Source organism: Symphodus melops (assembly GCF_947650265.1).
Source record: "Symphodus melops genome assembly, chromosome: 6".
NCBI lineage: Eukaryota > Metazoa > Chordata > Actinopteri > Labriformes > Labridae > Symphodus > Symphodus melops.
In genome coordinates, this window is record NC_136696.1 from 25,243,762 (window position 1) to 25,262,021 (window position 18,260).

General features: G+C 40.8%; 3 protein-coding genes across 7 annotated transcripts in view; 2 read left to right on the top strand and 1 right to left on the bottom strand.

Annotated features, from left to right (window-relative positions):
• The first annotated feature begins 2,988 nt into the window (after window positions 1-2,988).
• cpa5 (carboxypeptidase A5) lies at window positions 2,989-9,592 on the top strand. Its single transcript, XM_079345775.1, has 12 exons — window positions 2,989-3,009; window positions 5,479-5,562; window positions 6,061-6,142; window positions 6,331-6,465; window positions 6,628-6,732; window positions 7,179-7,280; window positions 7,376-7,477; window positions 7,583-7,693; window positions 7,978-8,068; window positions 8,172-8,371; window positions 8,546-8,630; window positions 8,965-9,592. The coding sequence occupies exons 2-12, from the start codon at window positions 5,498-5,500 to the stop codon at window positions 9,150-9,152; spliced, it is 1,266 nt and encodes a 421-aa protein (XP_079201901.1). The 5' UTR covers window positions 2,989-3,009; window positions 5,479-5,497; the 3' UTR covers window positions 9,153-9,592.
• Window positions 9,593-10,673: 1,081 nt separating this feature from the next.
• cep41 (centrosomal protein 41) lies at window positions 10,674-15,483 on the bottom strand. The gene is made up of 11 exons (XM_079345776.1): window positions 15,348-15,483; window positions 15,003-15,066; window positions 14,838-14,885; window positions 14,297-14,358; window positions 13,959-14,028; window positions 13,686-13,830; window positions 12,042-12,208; window positions 11,885-11,952; window positions 11,653-11,767; window positions 11,313-11,522; window positions 10,674-10,966 (listed from the first exon to the last, which is right to left on the bottom strand). Exons 1-11 carry the CDS (start codon window positions 15,378-15,380, stop codon window positions 10,839-10,841), a joined length of 1,110 nt encoding a protein of 369 aa, XP_079201902.1. The 5' UTR covers window positions 15,381-15,483; the 3' UTR covers window positions 10,674-10,838.
• A 365-nt stretch (window positions 15,484-15,848) lies between these two features.
• poc1b (POC1 centriolar protein B) overlaps window positions 15,849-18,260 on the top strand; it is a 40,910-nt gene continuing 38,498 nt past the window's right edge. For 4 of the 5 annotated variants that reach the window (XM_079345773.1, XM_079345772.1, XM_079345771.1 and 1 more), the window contains exons 1-5: window positions 15,849-16,265; window positions 16,689-16,773; window positions 17,506-17,677; window positions 17,776-17,955; window positions 18,066-18,173. In XM_079345773.1, coding sequence (XP_079201899.1) covers window positions 16,251-16,265; window positions 16,689-16,773; window positions 17,506-17,677; window positions 17,776-17,955; window positions 18,066-18,173 — 560 coding nt within the window. In that variant the 5' untranslated portion in view covers window positions 15,849-16,250. The remainder of the gene's footprint in view (window positions 16,266-16,688; window positions 16,774-17,505; window positions 17,678-17,775; window positions 17,956-18,065; window positions 18,174-18,260) is intronic. The other variant, XM_079345770.1, reaches the window with a different exon arrangement.

An 18,260-nucleotide genomic window follows, 5' to 3' on the forward strand; every position in this document is an offset into this window, starting at 1 on the left:
AAAAAACGAAACAAAAAATTAGTTAAAAAAAAAAAAAAAAGAGATCTTCCATGGCATGTTACAACATTGTTTCTGCTTGGTCACAATTGTGGCTGAGCAGCTTCAAGAAAGAATTGAAGGTTAAAATAAGAGTTTATAACAAAAACAATATAAAGATTGTAAAATGTATTATTCAACTTGCCATTTGACATAAAGGTATATGAGATGTGTCAAACAGAAAAACAGTTGCGCTTTATTTATGCACTTTATTTTGAAGCTAACGTTTTCTTAATTCCGTATACCTTTCCGTAATTCCGTTTGTGTTTTCTGTCGAGCTTGACGTTGCTTTCACTCTCGCTTACTTTTCATTGATTTACGAGGCGGCACTTCCGCGTTAATAGAGTTTCCTATCGACCAATAGGAATAGAGAATGTGGGCGCTTGAGCGTAGGACGACCAATCAGAGAGCAGAATGGGCGTGTTCTTGTCATAACAAAGGATGTTGAAATATTTTCTTGACATATTCAACCTGCTGTAGTTCGAGTTCTGAATGTCCTGCTTCGTTTTTTCCGCAAATATTTATGATGTTGTCTTAACATCTTGATAAACATGCCAATTATTTGGTGCCTGTCTTTGTTTACAAGAACACTAATCTTGAATTTAAAAAACAATATTAGTAGGCTCCACAATGTATGAAACTGAAAATAACAAAGAGACAACATCATACACCACAGAACCTCCCTTTCTCTTTCTCTCTCTCCTTTTTTTTTTTTTTTTTTTTTTAAAGCTGATGCTCTTCTGTTTGTGCTGAAACGCCTGCCAAACATCTGCAGCGGTTGCCTCAGCGACAGGAAACAACACAGTTTGCAACTTCCCCTGTAATGTGAACTGCTGCTGGCCTTTCACAGGAAACATTGTCACACCCTGACTAGTTGGGGATGATGGTGTTATCTGTCAAGACACAGTGATGTGGGTGTTATTGGTCAGCCACACTCTGCTTCCTTGTGCTGTCTGATATGTACATGCCTGGTATAAACATCTATAACATAGTGTCCTCAATTGCATCCCCCCCTTTTTTTTTCCAGAGATCTTCTTTCCCATGTGTTGTGCAGCTGTATGATGTCATGATACAAAGTTTGTGTCACTGGTAAAGTATCTGCTTTATAAATAAATGCATTCATGTCACGTCACCTCATGTGAACTTGATCAAGAACGTGTTGGTTTATTAAAATAGTGAAAGAATAAAAGCTTTATTGTCCTCTGAGGATTTTGTCTTGCACCAAGAGCATAAAAACATGAATGACAATATTTATTTAATTTTTAAAATCACACATCATTAAAGCACTGTGTGCTACATGTAAGTGATTGCAAACTAAATTTAGAGCACCTTTAACAACTGTGATATGACGGATAAAAATAAAGCCACCATATCAGATGATCAGACGGATGGTATGTGACGGCAGACAGAGAGGGTTTCCAGCATTTGCTCCTTTGTCTATGAAGTCTGTTTTTTAAAATCATGAAGGTGGAGTATGTACTTTGAAAAATAATGACACAGTATTATTTCATTTGTCTGTACAACTTGGTGGAAGCTGAAACTTTCTGGAAATGCTGATAACATGTTGTTCCTCTTACACGTGTCCTGCTTGCTCTTCACTGTAGGTGGCGCCAAAAACCAGATCTCCAAAGTTCACCTGCCTGTAGTACACACAGCATCACATGTGATGTCTGAGCTGATCAGGGTCAATGGTAAATGGACTTGAGCTTGTATAGCACTTTTCTACTTAAAGCACTTTTGACCGCAGGTCACACCGACACATTCACACACTGATGACGTTGCTGTGTAGTGACACCATCAGAAGTAACTAATTCCCTTCAAACACATTTATACTCCAATGACGGGAGCAACTTAGGGTTAAGTTTCTTGCCCAAAAAGACCCTGCAGTCAGAGACCTCAGAGACCTGCAGGCGCCGAGGATCGAACCCCAAAACATTCTGATTGAGAGACGACCGACTCTTCCTCTTACCTAAGAAGTGATCCACACTCTGATGGTTATGGAGTACTGTGAATGACTAAAAATAATAAATCTTTGCTGTGAGGACTTTTTCAATCACTTGCATAGCGACCATATGTAGCATTATGATGACAATAAAGGCAGGATGACAATGTAGTATTTTGTAGTGTTGTTATTTCCTCTTATACCAAGTTAAGTTTAACTAGCTCAACTACAAGGCTTAATGTTTGACAGAGATATTGAAAACTTTTTGCCCTCATTTCTTCTTTTACTTCTTGAGATATTAGTACTTTGAGCCCACCCCCCAAAAAGATAGCAACAACATGAAGAACACACTCGAAGATGGTCCTTCATGGTCATTATGTTACACCATATTTTTCCACATAGTTTTAATAAGTATAAATTGTGGTTTGCAGTTTTAAAGCATAACTGTGGTCATTTAATATCCAGGCCATATTTCATTTCAATGACCATCCAACGCAATAGCATTTCTTCAACATAAGCAGAGATGTAATCCAGTGAAGTAGGAAGCCTTCATATACTCATAATAATTGTTTGAGACATTATAACGTGCATTCATTTGTGTTTCTTAAATTTGAAAAATGGTGCAAAACCACCTTCAGTAAGAAAAACCAAATGGGATCAAATGTAAAGATAGCTACATCTTTTTGCAGCTAAAGCTCAGATGAAAAAGAGGAAGTCATGAACTCCACTCACTTAATGCTGCTTTCACTGTGGCCAAAGCATCTTTAAGCCATGTCTCTGTTTCACACACTTAACTGATGTCTAAACCAACCAGGTAGGAGCTCTGTGTCTTGCTCAAAGACACTTCAGCAGGGTGCATGGATGGAGCTGTAAGTCTCTGTGAATGAGAAATTATCAGCAGGTGTTTTTCATATCTGACTCTGTCCTGTCATTTGTCTCTTTACTTTTCCTTTGTTATGCTTTTATCTGCCTAGTTACATAACACAAACCTGCATTTTCTGGGGATTGTACTGCAGTCAGACGTCCATTTAGTGAGTAATATTAAGGCTCTTTACCTTGTTATGACATGAATAAGCTCTCAATAAGGGGGGGAAGAGATGTCGGTGCCACACAAATATGCTAAAAATGTTGTCTTGTGTTCATTCCACAGTATTCAAACTGTCTCAGTTACTGTAGATCTGGCACTTTCAGACGTAGAATTTTATGTTAATACTGGCTGGAACTTTATCATAGCGTCCTTCTGGTTTGTTTATGCTGGCATCACATATCTCATTTTGTAAGGAAACCCTGAGAAAGCACCAGATGGGAACTTTTGCACACTGACATGTCAACTTGTCTGGTGTTTTTCTGCTTACACGGAGCATCCAAAGAATATGCTCTACATCCTAGCAACTGGATTTGTTGCGAGAGCGCGGGGATCTCGGCTAAGCAGTTGGCGTTTTTAGGAATTATTTTAATATCCTAGTTTGTTGCTCTTATTTACCACTTGACCTTGAAACCTCTACCCTGCCTCACTTTGATTGCTTGGTCTGGGCCGAGTGTGAATCTCGTCAGGAGGACCAATAACTGCCTTTCATAAAGATATCGCTGCTGCCTTGAACTAGAACATCACTATTGGTTATTAGGAGCGGTTAAAGAAATACACAGTTTTCAGTTTATCTTTAAAGTTATTGAGTTATTACAGTTTTGAAGTCATTCCCCTCTATGGTCAGATCATAGGCTGTTAATACTGGAAAGGCCTCTTTCGCAGCCGTTACCTGAAGGGGACTCTCCTTGGGTCTCTCACACCTTAGTGGGTCCTAACCACTTTAAAGCGGAGTGTCCCTCCCCAGTCTATGCTTCCCTCTCTGGTATTGGAACAATGGGGACAAAAAGCTTCTTACCTTAGTCCTCTATCCCTTTAGTCTGTCGTGGTCCAACAAGAGAAAATATAAGATCTAAAAGGAAAAGGGTTTTTGTTGGAAAGTCCTTACAATGGAAGGTTTCCTTTTATTTTATAATAATACAATTGATTAAACACAGAGATATACAAATCCTACAAAAGAGTGCTATTCTCACAGTGAGTGACTAGAGCTAAATAAAAGAAACTATAAATCAGTTGATCACAGGTCCAGAACAAGTGTAGAGCAAAAGTCAAGTCCCAAAAAGGAAGACTGAACCAGAGAGAAGCTTGTGCTTCCCTCCTATATACTGTACTATGGTTGACTTTACATTTACATCATGAAAATTTAAATATTCATTTTGGGTTACGTCAAAAAGAATGTAGAAAAAACAAGACATATATGGTTATATGTGTTTCTCATGCAACTGCAGGACACTCCCTTATCTCAGGGCACTTGTACGCACCCCACTATGTGAGCAGTCCAGTACCCCCAATAACATTTACAGCCTGCACTTACACAAGCGGTTTTATTATTCTAACACAGAATAATGTGACACTCCTTACAATGTTATCAGTACACATTATGCATGTAATACATTTTTTACCGAAATACTTTTTATGATAAGGTTTATAAAAGTTGAAATATGACTATTGTGATTAGCTAAATTCAGCCTGAACTCAGCTTGAGTCAAAATTCTCCTGTGAGGGAGTAAAAGTGTCAGCTGAGCTCGTCAGCTGTTGACGATGAGCAGTCTCCCTTGCTTCAGACCAGTGTGGTGAGGTGAATCATCTGGGACCTTTCAACAGATTAAATTTAGCTTGTTTAGCTTAATTCTTGCCCCAATAGTTAGAAAGAGGAAGCTGAAACAAAGAGGGTGCAGCCACTGCTTCCTGTTCAATTCAGACCTGCACTTGTTGCCAACTGATCCTAGCTTATGACCAGGCTTGTCCGCAGAAATGGCCTTTCCCCTGAGCAGGCCAGTGAATGGGTCCTCCCAAGGATTTAATGGCATTAACACATTCGATTAGTAGTGTTAGTGCAAGACAGGGTTAGTCATTTTCTCCAGATAAACACTTTTAAAGATTTTGTGAAATTGTCTTTAGGTCATGACAGAAGTTAATTACTTAGGGATTTTGCTTGTGCATGTGCTATAATAGTCAACTCACTTTTATCGATATTTTACAATAATGATGTTATCCACTACAACCTCCAATACATTTTTATTTAGTTTGTGCATCATATTTGTTAAAAATGTTTACACGAATGTCTGTCGTTTGACTCAATAGATGATGCAAACGTTCTAAAAAGAGGATGACTGTACTAATGCAAACAAGATTGACGCTCATTTCTGCACTTTTTATGACCCTTTTTATTTCCCTCAATGGGCTCTTTGTATGTGCAATGAAGCCAGGTTTTTGCTTTTCTTCTAAACTAAACAGATCTTCAGATTTGTTGAAAAACACGAGTGCATTATGCAACTTATGGCCTCGTATCTTCACTAAGACATGGGAGAGGTCCCAGCTGTTGACACACCTCACATCACCTTAAGCAAGGTTGAGGTTTTGGACATGTGACCTTGCACTCTCAGATATATAAGTGTGTGTTTGATTCTGTCAGGTTCACACTGTTGGTCACGATGAGGGGGCTGCTCGCATTCGCCGCGCTGTTTGTGGCTGTTCTCGCCAAGGATACATTTGAGGGGTAGGTGGGCCCTTTCTTTTAGCTGTGTAGTGTGTAAGTGAGGTATATAAGTGTGCATGGACCTGAAATAATAATTGAAACCATAAGCGGTGATTTTAACAACACATCCCTGGTTATTTTTTTATTATTTGACTGAATCCATCCAGTTGATTCCTGCTGATATGAACTAGATCATGCAGATGCCATCAAATATCTAATCCTCTGCCTTTTTAAATATACTGGCTGATATTTAAATCCAATAATGGAGGTTATGTGACTGTATGATGCATGAAGGGAGTTTGAAGGGTTGAAGTTTGAAGCATGAATTTCATGTTCTATGAAAATCTAAAAAAAATCCTAAAAGGCTGACGTTACTTTGCCAACCAAACAACAGAAACAAATAAACATCACAATAAATGATCATTGGACTCTCCTGGTGCAGCTTTTGCATAAACCAAGCAGCACTGACAAATCTTACTTCATCTAAAGTGTGTGCCAACATCTCTTCTCTTTTTGCAGGCATCAGGTGCTTCGCATTGTTGCAAAGGATGAAGTCCAGCTGGCTCTTATCAAGGACCTGGAGGAAATGACAGAGTTTGATGTAATTTAATAACCACTTACTTTAAGTTAGAATGGAAAGTCAAAAATGGGTGACACCCGTTTGTTCTTTATTTTATTTATGTCCTATTTTATAAGGAGCAGTTTTTTTTACAGAACAGTAATAGATTTTAGGTTGGACTTTTTTAAGTATTAGTATATAAAGTATTTGATAATTCTGTTGTCTTTCAGCTGGATGTCTGGATGGGGGTGACTGATGTCGAAAGCCCTGTGGATATCAGAGTTCCCTTTGAGAGCCTGCAGTCTGTCAAAGTCTATCTGGAGTCTCAGGAAATTGAATACTCCATTATGATCGAAGACCTTCAGGTAAGAGACCACCAAAATGTCTTTCATGCTTTAGTAGACCAAAAGTTCTCATGGTTATTACATTTTCACAATGGGAAAAATCTTCAATCTTATTCATGGATTTAAAATAAAGAATGTGTTAACCAAAAAAAGCCCAAAAATTAATAATGTATCCTGCTACAGGCCATGCTGGATGAGGAGAAGGAGGAGATGGACTCTGCTGCTCGTGTCGCTCAACCCAGAAACACTGACAGCTTCGATTACTCCAGGTACCACACCATCGACGAGGTAAATGCTCCCACTCGACCTGTATGCACAAGTATCATTTCTTCCTCTATTGGACTTATATGAATGTTAAAAGAGAAAGAGAGGTAGTCCATGCATCCCTCTTAACCCAGCCTAGCAATATTTGGCAAACATTAAAACGACAGCCTTTCAGACCACCAACTAGGCTACAATTTCTTACCAGCCAGGAGCCGACTGGGCCATCCCCGACTGGAAGGTTCTTAAATAGTCGTCAAATTAAAACTAAAACTGTATGATTGTACACACTGAAATGATGTTAGGGCATAAATACAGACATTGAAGTGCCTTGGTGTTGTATAGCTCCACCTTAATGGTAAATTATAAAGGCTTACTTTATTACCTACATGAGTAAACAGTCTGTTTTCAGTAGAACTGTTTTACTCAAATGATTCTCATTAACATCATCTGGATATTGTTTTTGTCTTTAGATCTACAGTTTCCAGGACATGCTGGTGGCTGAGAATCCCAACTTTGTCAGCAAGGTTGTGATTGGTCAGAGCTACGAGGGTCGTCCCCTGAATGTGCTCAAGGTGAATAAAACAAACATATTAATTGAGCCACGTCCATTAACATAGTCTTAAACTGGAGCGTTGACTCACTTTTCTTTTCCTTTTCTGGGTCCCAGTTCAGCACTGGAGGATCTAAACGTCCTGCCATCTGGATGGATACTGGAATCCATTCCAGGGAGTGGGTCACACAGGCCAGCGGCACCTGGTTCGCCAAGAAGGTGCTTTAATGGCCCTGATTTGTTGTTTTTCTCTCACTCACAATGCAGTTTGTGAACACCTCCTTGATGCGGTGACTAATTTGTTCTTTACGTTTCTATGGTTAGATTGTGACTTCTTACGGGACTGACCCCACTCTCACCGCCATCCTCAACAAGATGGACATCTTCCTGGAGATCGTGACCAACCCTGATGGTTTCTACTACTCCCACAACAGCGTGAGTATCCAAAAGTTGTATCATTTTCTCATACAGTGAGAAGTATTTCCCGCCACATTTAGCTTATTTATTCATGCTACAGGTGAGGGGTTCTTGGACTACTTTTCCACCAACTGGTCTGGCATCTTTTGCCTGAGCATGGATTGTTATCCTGCATCTGACAAAAGCTTGATAAGACAAATGGCCCTTGTATTGTAACAACAGACATTAAACAGCAAAATCTTATTTCAATGGAGATTAAGTTGTATGACTGTAAATGTAATGAATTTCTCTGATTTATCTAGAACCGTATGTGGCGTAAGACCAGAAAGCCCAACCGCGGCTCCAACTGTGTTGGAGTTGATCCCAACAGGAACTGGGATGCTGCTTTTGGAGGTAAAGTTTTCCCTCTTAAACAAGAGTTAAGACGGCGTTTAAAGGCAGATGGGGACTTTTGTGTTCCTTTAGCTCCTTTGACACAGTTGTCATCCCATATTAGGACCTGGAGCCAGTGGCAACCCCTGCTCAGAGACCTACTATGGACCCAGTGCTCATTCCGAATCTGAGGTCAGCTCTATTGTGGACTTTGTGAAGGCCCATGGAAACATCAAGGCCTTTGTCTCCATCCATGCCTACTCCCAGATGCTCCTGTACCCCTACGGCTACACCAGGACTCCAGCCAAGGACCAGACTGAGCTGGTGAAAATCCAACCTCTTGCCTTTTATGACTGATTCATGAGACCAAACAAGGAACATAGAAATATTCTCCAGGCTCATCGTTTTATAGTCTCTGTTTGCTTGTCATGTTAAAATGGTGAAAATCTGAAACTATGTTCAGAAGCAATATGTGACCATAATTATCACTTCTTACAGCACAACCTGGCTAAGAAGGCCATCACTGACCTGTCCTCTCTGTATGGAACTCGCTACAGATATGGCAGCATCATTAACACCATCTGTAAGTTTATGATAAAGATTTACACTTGTGTATTTCACCTTACAATAATCATCAGGACATACCATCTGATGTCTTGAAGTAAAAGGCTTTAATCACTTAAGCTTAACAGTGCCTAATTATTGTGAGCTCTAATCTAGTGGTGAAGGGTTGGAGGTGTAGCAGTTTTAGTTAGTTTAATAGTGATGCTCAAGGGCGACATCTGTGTTTGAAGTCTGGAACAAATTGTAATGATATTAAAAATTTACACAGAATGCAATCTTATTTTAAAGCTCATGTTTAACCTTCTCCATTACACCTGCCACAAACACCTGACTTTTACTTCTGTCAATTACAGACCAGGCTAGTGGGAGCACCGTGGACTGGACCTACAACCAGGGCATCAAGTACTCCTACACCTTCGAGCTGAGGGACACCGGCCGCTACGGCTTCATCCTGCCAGCCAATCAGATCATCCCCACAGCCTCTGAGACCTGGCTGGCTCTTATGGCCATCATGGATCACACCTACCAGAACCCGTACTAATCTGAGTGTGAGTGGAGAGAAGATAACCCATTCAATATTTTTCGACATAACTAATATCATCTTCATCATCATCGTCGTCCTCCTGATTCATCTGAGAAACTGAACGCCACAAAAACTAACAAATAAAGGATCATCCTGTAAAAATGCAGCTTCTTTTTCGTCTGCATTTCTCTTCTTCTGTCTGCATCATTTCTGAATTCTTTAAACTTCCTCGTTCTGAGAATATCCCCAATCAAATGAATCTTTGTCAGAAACAGGTAATAGGTAATCTTTTTTAACACATCAGAATACAGCTCATCTTTGGGTGGTTGTTAATTTTTTGAGGCTTATATATTTTCTATAAACATTTCCAATATTTGTGTTTAAGACAAGGAAAGAACTGAGATACAGTAAACATCTATACAATTTATTTAACATTAATTTACAAAGTAAATCCGGTGAAAACAAATCACAAACGAAGCCTTCAACATTTTCACATCAAAGGATTCAGGGAAAGCTGCTCATGAACCAGGCAACACGTCACAACCACGCTAACGACACAAAAAGGCCACAACTTCGCAATACTGTTTTAAAAATGCATCTGTCGGGTGCTGCTCCTTCTTTGTTTCAAACTGCCCTTTCCCCTCCTGTCGTGACACCACCATGTTGTTGTGATACTTAAATAGTCCGTCTGTGTGAAGGCTTCAAGAAATCAGTTCATGTGATACACAAACACAATCGACTAACAGCATCACTGAAGCTAAACATGTCGCAGGTGAAGGCTGAGGAGTCGTCAGTTCGGGACAATGTGGAGAGAATTACAAAAATACAGCACAGCTTTTCATTATTTCACACAATAGAACAAACTCTGAAGCATTAGTAGTATGAATTATATCTCATTTAGTACATCCCGAAACATCATCCTTCATGTCACAGATCAACACTCAATTATTCAGTATCCAAAAAAAACAAAACAACACGTCATGCAACAATGCCACCAACCAATCGGGAGGTTGTTGTGTCAGTATGGAGATTCTGTAAAACAGTGAGACACCGTTCAGAATGACTGATGATGACTTCTTCAGGTTCATTGAGTGGTAAAGAAAAAGAGGGCGAGATTAGCGTTAAATAAAAAATCAATAGAGTGCAAACAGATTCATCACTTTCAGGTTCACAGATGTGCAAACATTTATTAAATATATATATAGAAGAACTAATCGTTCTGACGTAACTCTCAAAAGACGAAGAGGGCACTAAGCCTGAAATAACTTGACTTTGTTTTGGTCCCACAGTCTTTTAGAGAGTTATGCCCCGTGTCCACCCGGTGTTTTTATCAGTCGTTTACAAAGAGTAGAGAGCGTTCGTGCAGCAGGAGGCCGGGGCCCGATCACGTCACTGGCGTCATCCGGCTGTGGCTGAAACTGGACGAAATGAAGCAGATTACTTTCCCACTTTCTGTGTGTGTGTGTGTGTGTGTTTGATTTCCCACATTTGAAATTCAACAGAACCTCTGAGGATTATTCATGAAGGAGCTGTGTGAGAGGAGTATTTTTATTGAACCATACTGTGCAGCTTTATTTCTGAGGATCATCTTGCAGACTTTTAAAAGGTGTGGAGTTAGAGAAGTTCAACCTTTGAATGAACGGACTTCTCTCTGGAGGTATGTTTGTTTTTTAAATGGTAGATAAAGACGGTTGGTGATGGGCATCATTTCCACGGTCTGCTGCTCTGAACCCGGGCGCTCTCCCTCGCCGCTGTGCAGGAACTCTGTCGACTCAGAGCGCTGGACGCTGTAGACTGGAAGCTGCTGGTCGACATGCGGCTGGACATGCGGTCTGCAGTGAACACAAAGAATCCTGAGTGAAGCAAAGCGATCACAGAGAACAAAATAGGATCATGATGTTAAAAATCTGATGAAACTGTCCGTGCACTCCCACATTTTTAAAAATTGGTTAAGATATGAAAATCGTCTCGTGCTTGGTCAGCCTTAGTGATGTACTTTTCACATTTACACGTTTCAAAAACCTAAAAGACAAGCTCCAAATCTGCTACTGGCCCATCATTTCGCTAACCAATTAGCCTTTCAGGCTGCACCCTATTGCACAGCTCATTTTTGAGTGAGGATATTCCAGACGCCCACATGCTTCAAATAGAAATCTGTTCCTGCATGCTCCGTCTTACTGCTGGAGTTACTGGGGATGAGGATCTCGTCCTGCTGCTCCTGAAGCTTGGCCAGCTCTTCTGAAGTAAACCTCCATCTCTTCTCCGCGGACTGCACCGGCTGCACCGAGCTCTTCTTTCGGCCCGAGGATGTCGGAGAGGACAGGCAGGATTTTGGGATGGAACCTGTCGTCAAGCCTACTGGAAATTTCTGAGCGATTACCTTGAGACCTGGAAGAGGCGTGAGAACTCTTTTACCACACAGAAGCACTTTGACATCAAAAATAATAAAACATGTCTGCTGTCTGACTTCAATAACGTTGTAACCTGATCATTTGAAAAGATGTCGAGTATATCTGACCTCCAGACAGCATAAACAGGTTCTCGAACCCGCGCTCGCACATGGTGGTGGCAGCCTGGCTGGCAATTCTCTCGTCCTCATCATACACGATGATGATCCTCCCTGCAGTATTTTTCTACACCGGCCGTGGGTTAAGTTCACATGAGTCAAAGGAGTGGCAACCGCATTACATACAATACAGAGAACAACACATTTGCATTATTCGGTTGGTGAGGTTTGTGTTGAAGGATACATATTTCAGCACGTCTTTGGTGTAGGGGTTCATGGTTCGAGATAGCATGGTGATGGGAAAGCTGTGTGCTGAAGGAGAACGAGACGAGATGGAACAACACATTATATCTTTGGCACGAGGAAAAGTGAGCGACCTGGCTTCGTGTTCTTGCGCCTACCGCTGATGATGTGGCAGCGGTCGTACAAGTCGCGGTCCCGTACGTCCAGCAGCAGGTAGGGGCAGTCTGGGTAGGGCCTGTCAGCTGGCTCGGAGCTCAACACACACTCTCTCTCCTTTTTCGGATTATTCCCGTCGAGGTTGAGCTCTCCAACACCGCTAATAACACTGTAAGTTATCAAAAAAAGTTAGAGGCTGTGATACATTTTAGACAAACAAATACAGACTTATGTAAACGTGTGCGTCTTTTATAATATATATTTAACTCTTCACGCTCTGGGATCTGCTCTTTGCATTTTAACTTTATAAAGTTTTATTTGTTGGTGGGATCACTTTTTCAACACACCTCACATTTTCATACAACACATATAAAAGCATCATTAAAGGAGCAATGTGTAACTCTGAGTTTAAACTTGATACTGCAGTCTAAATCCAAAACACTGAAGAGCGCTGTCCCCCCCCGCCCCTTCCTGCATAGAGTTGATGTGAATGCTTCACTGAAGCTTCAGTTTTTAACCAGCTCTTTGAAACCGTACTGCTTTCTAACATCTCTGTATCTTTTTTAAAAAAGCATCTCCAATATTAGTTCCTAGTTGTAGCAAATGTCTGGTCTTAGAGCTGATTAGAAAAATTCAGAGGCTTTTTCGGTCGAGTAGAATCAGCTACGTCAGAAAGAGGAGATACTGGCTGCTGCACTGTTGACAGAGAAGCCTATTTGGAGACTATTAGAGGAGGGCTTTCATTGAAGGACGTACATGAAATGTTTTAAATATAATTAGTACTTATTCTAAAATCTCAGCTAGTCTACTTTTGTTGTCGACTGTAAACTTTACTAAACATGAATATAATTATTTTAGCTCTACAGTTAATCTCATTCAGGTTGGACAATAATGTAGAATGTGGATTTCAAAATCCAACCGAAGCTGTTCATCGACTCCTGCTGGCCATGAGAACAGCTCATTTCCATGGTGAACATGGTCGCAGCCATGTGATTGTTTTACTGTTCTAACAGTCAATAATAATTCAGTAAAAGGCATTACTGATTTTGTTCCTGAAAACAGTGAAAAGATTAGCTGTAGACTTTCAAACTGACCGCGAGGAAACCAGAGCAAAGAGGAATAACTGTCAGTGCAGCACATGAGCGCATGGAGCTGAGCCACACACCACTATCCCCTCGTGTATTCATACACAAGCAATGCCTTACTCTCTCCGTCTACCCATCCTCCCCACAAGGTCAGTGTAAGCTGTTCATTACAGAGGCCCGGTCCTGAAGACACCCCCCCCCCCACCGAAGGGAGCACAGATAGAGTTACACTCCTGGGGTTCATGTTCAGGCTGGAGGTGGAGAAGAGACGCAGGTGGCAGGAGGAGATGCTGAGCACAAATTACCGCAGTGTGACTGTGGGGGGGGGGGGTCTTCAGGGACAGGACATGGACGCACAGTATGGTTACGAGTGTGTGTGAACATTGGGACGTTTGTGTGACTGAGGGTCAGAGTTTGTGACAACGGCTCGCTGCACAGCGTGTAAACAAAAACAAAAAAAATTTCAAGAACAAACAAACTTGGGGCTGCTCCATGCAGATAAATATGTAAGATGTAAAAAAATGGTGCCCGCTACTGTGCCCGCCGAGAGCCGTACAGTACCTCAGTAGTGTTGACCTCGCAGTATGACAGATGTCCTTGCTGTCTCCTGCGTCCTGGTGATCTGAATGTGGCGACAGCTGAGGGGAGCCGTTGGTGTGTTCAGAGAGACTCTCCAGGTCTGCATCAGACACCGCTGAAACACCGTCTGCAAGGCAACAGAGACTTCTATTCAAATAACACAAACTATGTCTTACAGGGTATAGAGGGAGGATTTGTTTAGGAGATGAATAAAGATCTACAATGTTTGAAGTAATTTGGCTGTTTTTACATTACCTTCTGGTACTTGTGATTCACCATCATTTTCACTATCATCCAGGTCTGATATGGAGGCGACCTGAAGTACCTGGTGCAAAAAAATAAAATAAAAATAATAAAATAAAAAGAAAACTTTTTGTGAATAAAAGAGAATGCTGTCTTTGAGTCTGTAAATGACAGTTACACACCAAGTTAATGTAATTCAGGGACATCATTAGACTACCAATAAAAAGCTCTGAAAGTGAATCCTGTTGTCTGCTAGCCTAATATTCTATAATATGACTTAAAAAAGTCTTGCAGAATGTTACAGCTGCACTGGGAAAGGAAAAGGCATTCTTAATTCAAGACATTCTTACCAATTGTGCAAATGTTGTCACCTTCAACCGTTTAAAGATTTCACCTTTTCTATATCTGTAATCTAGAAAAAGACAAAAGAGTCAATTAGTGGGCAAAAATGCTTATGTTGCACCTTTCTTGCAGGTTTTTTCTTCGGGATAAGTGACAGCAAGTCAAGTCGAAATGATCACTGTCCGTAAAGAACAGTTTAGACTGGGAAATACCAGTGAGTAGAGATTCTGCAGATAATCACACAGAGAGACAAATAATCCATGAAAAAAGGGAGAACCAAATTGGCAAATGTCTTTTTTCAAAATCCACACAAAAAAACATTACGGAAGGATGCAGATAGATGGATAGACGGACGGACAGACAGATTCATGAAGATTGGAAAGTGTTTATAAGATACCAAAGGACTGAACTAAAATCACACCTTAGTTGTGTAACATCTGAGATGCATCAGTACATCATACACATGTACAAAATGAATTTAATTTTTTTTAAAAAGCACATCACTTAAATAAAGATACAAACATTTTCTTTAATGTACATGTGACTTACTTCTTTTAATCTCCTCCAGTTTTTCCAGATGCTTTGAGCGGCTGCAACCTAAAACATGACCATGACTGTTAACATTCAAGCTTCTACATCTAGAAGAGCTTTAAGCATTCTGATGTCAACACATTTCAAACAGTATTACTGTGCACCCGGAGGTGAACGACATACCTGTGTCCAACCTTGTTTTAACATGCTGATACTTGGCATTTTTTGGTATACTTTTTTTTAGGTACTAGAAGGAAGAAGACAACCGTGGTTAAATATACGGGATAACAAACGTATCAAGGTAGCCTGGGAGGTCGATGGGACTTTAGACAGTGAGACCACGTTATGTTATTACCGGTGAACTGTCGTTGACATGGCAACTTAAGACTAAATGTAGCTAACCAGCTAGCTCACGGTTTGTGTTGGCTCAGGTTGTATTCACGGTAAACAAAAGCAACTTTAAAACAATGTCACGAATTACGAATTTTTAAAAAAAAACAAGTAATAATGCAATCAAACTGAGGTTACCTCAACACTGCCGATTTCCCGTTTGAGCGACATCTTTTCAAAAAACGAAATACACAAGACTACAATTCCAGGTTTAACATCCTCCGTGCTGATTTGTCACTGCTGTTTCACGCACCAATCAGAAAAGCCGATACTGGGTCACAGCGGCCTCAGAGCAATTTCACATGACGCGATGGCTGTCTTGTTGCTTAGCAACGGGAGACGCTCCACCTTAACGGCGTGCCGCATTCACGTCTCATAGGAAGAATTCTTTTTTTTATTTTTATTATTTTTTTTTACAAAGTTTAGGAAATTATTTTCCGTTGTCGTTGGTATCTTCAAGGAGTCCACATATGTTGGTCTTGATACGTATCCGATCCTACACGTCTATTATTTTATTTTTTTACGTTTTTATTCGTTTTCTTTAGGCTACTGTTGACTACATGGCAGCTCCTTTCGAATAAATACTCCGCATCGATGTCGAAAACGACTCGTTTAACTCCTGAAAATATTCCAGTAGGTTGACATATCTATTTACACCCTGTTATGGGAATGCTGTTTTCAAGTTATGATTTGAATTTTCGTCCTGGATTCTCTCATCCACTCGTTGTCGTGTTGCTCATGAATGCGGCACAGCTGCGTCTTTCGTTCGCACAAAATGCAGCCACTGGTACGATAGTTTCGCGGCTGTATAAACAGCGGTTGTTATTCGGCCGCTCCTTGTACAAGTTAACACACTTGTTCCCAATTACATTAAAGGTGGGCTGATAGAAGACTTGTCGAGCGGAACTCGTGATATCGGAGTTCGATAGATTTGGTCTGAGTCTGTTACTGAAGGCGCACTGTTTGACAGACATGGAAGTAACACAACAAAGCAGCGAGTTGGCTCGACTTTCCCTTTGACAGCATTTCCTTTTTTGACAAATGGCGTCTGTTTTGGTAAGTACATCTATTTATTTACTACTAAAATGTACCTTATAAGTGAGTGGGTGAGTGATTTGGTGTGTAGTTTGATAGCGTGTGCTGGTGCTTATAGCAGCTGAGTCGGCGAGTTCTCTAGCTGCAGCACAACTAATTGGATTTTCTGATTGGGAGTGTTAAATACATTTAGGGTCCTCACTGACAAATCTTTACACCATTATAGACTGAATGGAAGAATGGTCAATTAAGATCTTCAGCTATTTTTTTGTAATGCTCAGGCAAGCTGCGTCTCAAGAGTTTTTCCTCAACCAGCTCTTTCTGAATATGCTTTACATTGAAAGATCTAACTTTTTTTTTTCCCCAACCTGATTGTGAAACAATGCAAATGCAAAGGAAGTAGGAGTTTTCCCTGACTCACTCTGCATGCACTCATCATTGCAGGACGATCCAACCCTGGAGAGACACTTCAAGGGGCATAAAGATGCTGTCACCTGCACAGACTTCAACCCAAACCGCAAACAGCTGGGTACATTCTGCTGCTGCTGCTGCTGCTACAAGCAAAGATGTTGCTCTGTTTCATTCACAGTCACACGTCATGCGATTGAGTCCTAAACATTATGGGATACTGATTTCTATGTCCCTGTCAAATTATTTATTTATTCACTTACTATACAAACCAACTTAATTAGTGTGTACAGATGTGGAATAGTGTAATAGAACAATCATAGCCATTGCATTCACTATACTAGAAACACACAGATCTTTAGTAGCGACAGTAGGAGCCCGATGACAGTACGGGGCTCTAAATTATCATGATTTACTGATGTTTAGCTTCAACACATCTATAGTCATTTGGTTTTCGTTGACAGTGGTGGGACTCGCTCCTAGAGCGTTTAACACTTGCAGAAGAATGCTGAAAAACTCCTGGTATTTGCAGGAGGAGTTGTATGTGAAAATTCTGCATCAAAAGGGAATTGATGGTCTTTGCAATTAAATGCATATGCACATGTCAATATCTGCTTTGACACTTTGCCAAAAATGATTGAGAAAATATTTAAATACTGAACTGCCAAATTCCAATAACATGAATCCCTAATTAACAGAGAGTTCCTCAACAGTTGTTTCAGTTAAGCCTTACTTTATTCCATGTCATGGCCTCTTTGAATATCAGTTGTTATATCCATTGTATTCTTCAGCAGCAGAGGCAGCATTCTTGACAACATTTTTCTCCACTCATCTTTCTTATTTCTTCCTATAGCCTCTGGGTCAGTGGATAAGAATCTGATGGTCTGGAATCTGGCTCCAAAGGGAAGGGCTTTCCGCTTTGTTGGCCACCAAGATGTCATCACTTCTGTTCAGTTTTCCCCCTTCGGTAACCTGGTGGCCACTTCCTCCAAGGACAGAACGGTCCGGCTGTGGACGCCCTCCATGTATGCTAAAATTACTATTGCCACTTTGCATGCTATGTGTGGCTGAAACTTTGTTTTATATCTGTTTTTTTCTCTTTGGATGTATCTGTGTGCCATAGGAAAGGAGAGTCAACAGTGTTCAAAGCTCACACGGCTGCGGTAAGAAGTGTTGCCTTCTCCCATGATGGTCACAGACTGGTGACAGCATCTGACGACAAGTCTGTGAAAGTGTGGAGCGTTCAGCGACAGTGCTTCGTCTACTCTCTCAGCCAGCACACCAACTGGGTGCGCTGTGCCAGGTACCCTCTCCATCTTCTCACACTGTGGTGTGTCTGAGTGTGTCGAACAGGTCGTCTCACTGGATGCTTTTGTACGTAATAAATGTAGTTTTTGTCTTTTCTTCCTGAAGGTTTTCTCCAGATGGGCGGCTGATAGCTTCGTGTGGAGACGATCGCACAGTCCGACTGTGGGACACGTCGACCAAACGCTGCATCAACTGTTTCACTGACTACAAAGAGTAGGTTTAAACACATCCGATTTTATAGGTACAAAATAATGGAGAAGAGTTTGTACACAACTTTCTTGGTTATTATTAAAATTGTGA

Coding starts and splice junctions, on each gene's coding strand:
- cpa5 (XM_079345775.1), top strand. CDS start 5,498: ATGAGGGGGCTGCTCGCATTCGCCGCGCTGTTTGTGGCTGTTCTCGCC. Junction 6,143..6,330: donor AGGAAATGACAGAGTTTGAT/GTAATTTAATAA, acceptor GTTGTCTTTCAG/CTGGATGTCTGGATGGGGGT. Junction 8,372..8,545: donor CCAAGGACCAGACTGAGCTG/GTGAAAATCCAA, acceptor CACTTCTTACAG/CACAACCTGGCTAAGAAGGC.
- cep41 (XM_079345776.1), bottom strand. CDS start 15,380: ATGTCGCTCAAACGGGAAATCGGCAGTGTTGAG. Junction 15,067..15,347: donor GGGAAATCGGCAGTGTTGAG/GTAACCTCAGTT, acceptor TCTTCCTTCTAG/TACCTAAAAAAAAGTATACC. Junction 14,886..15,002: donor TAAAACAAGGTTGGACACAG/GTATGTCGTTCA, acceptor GTCATGTTTTAG/GTTGCAGCCGCTCAAAGCAT.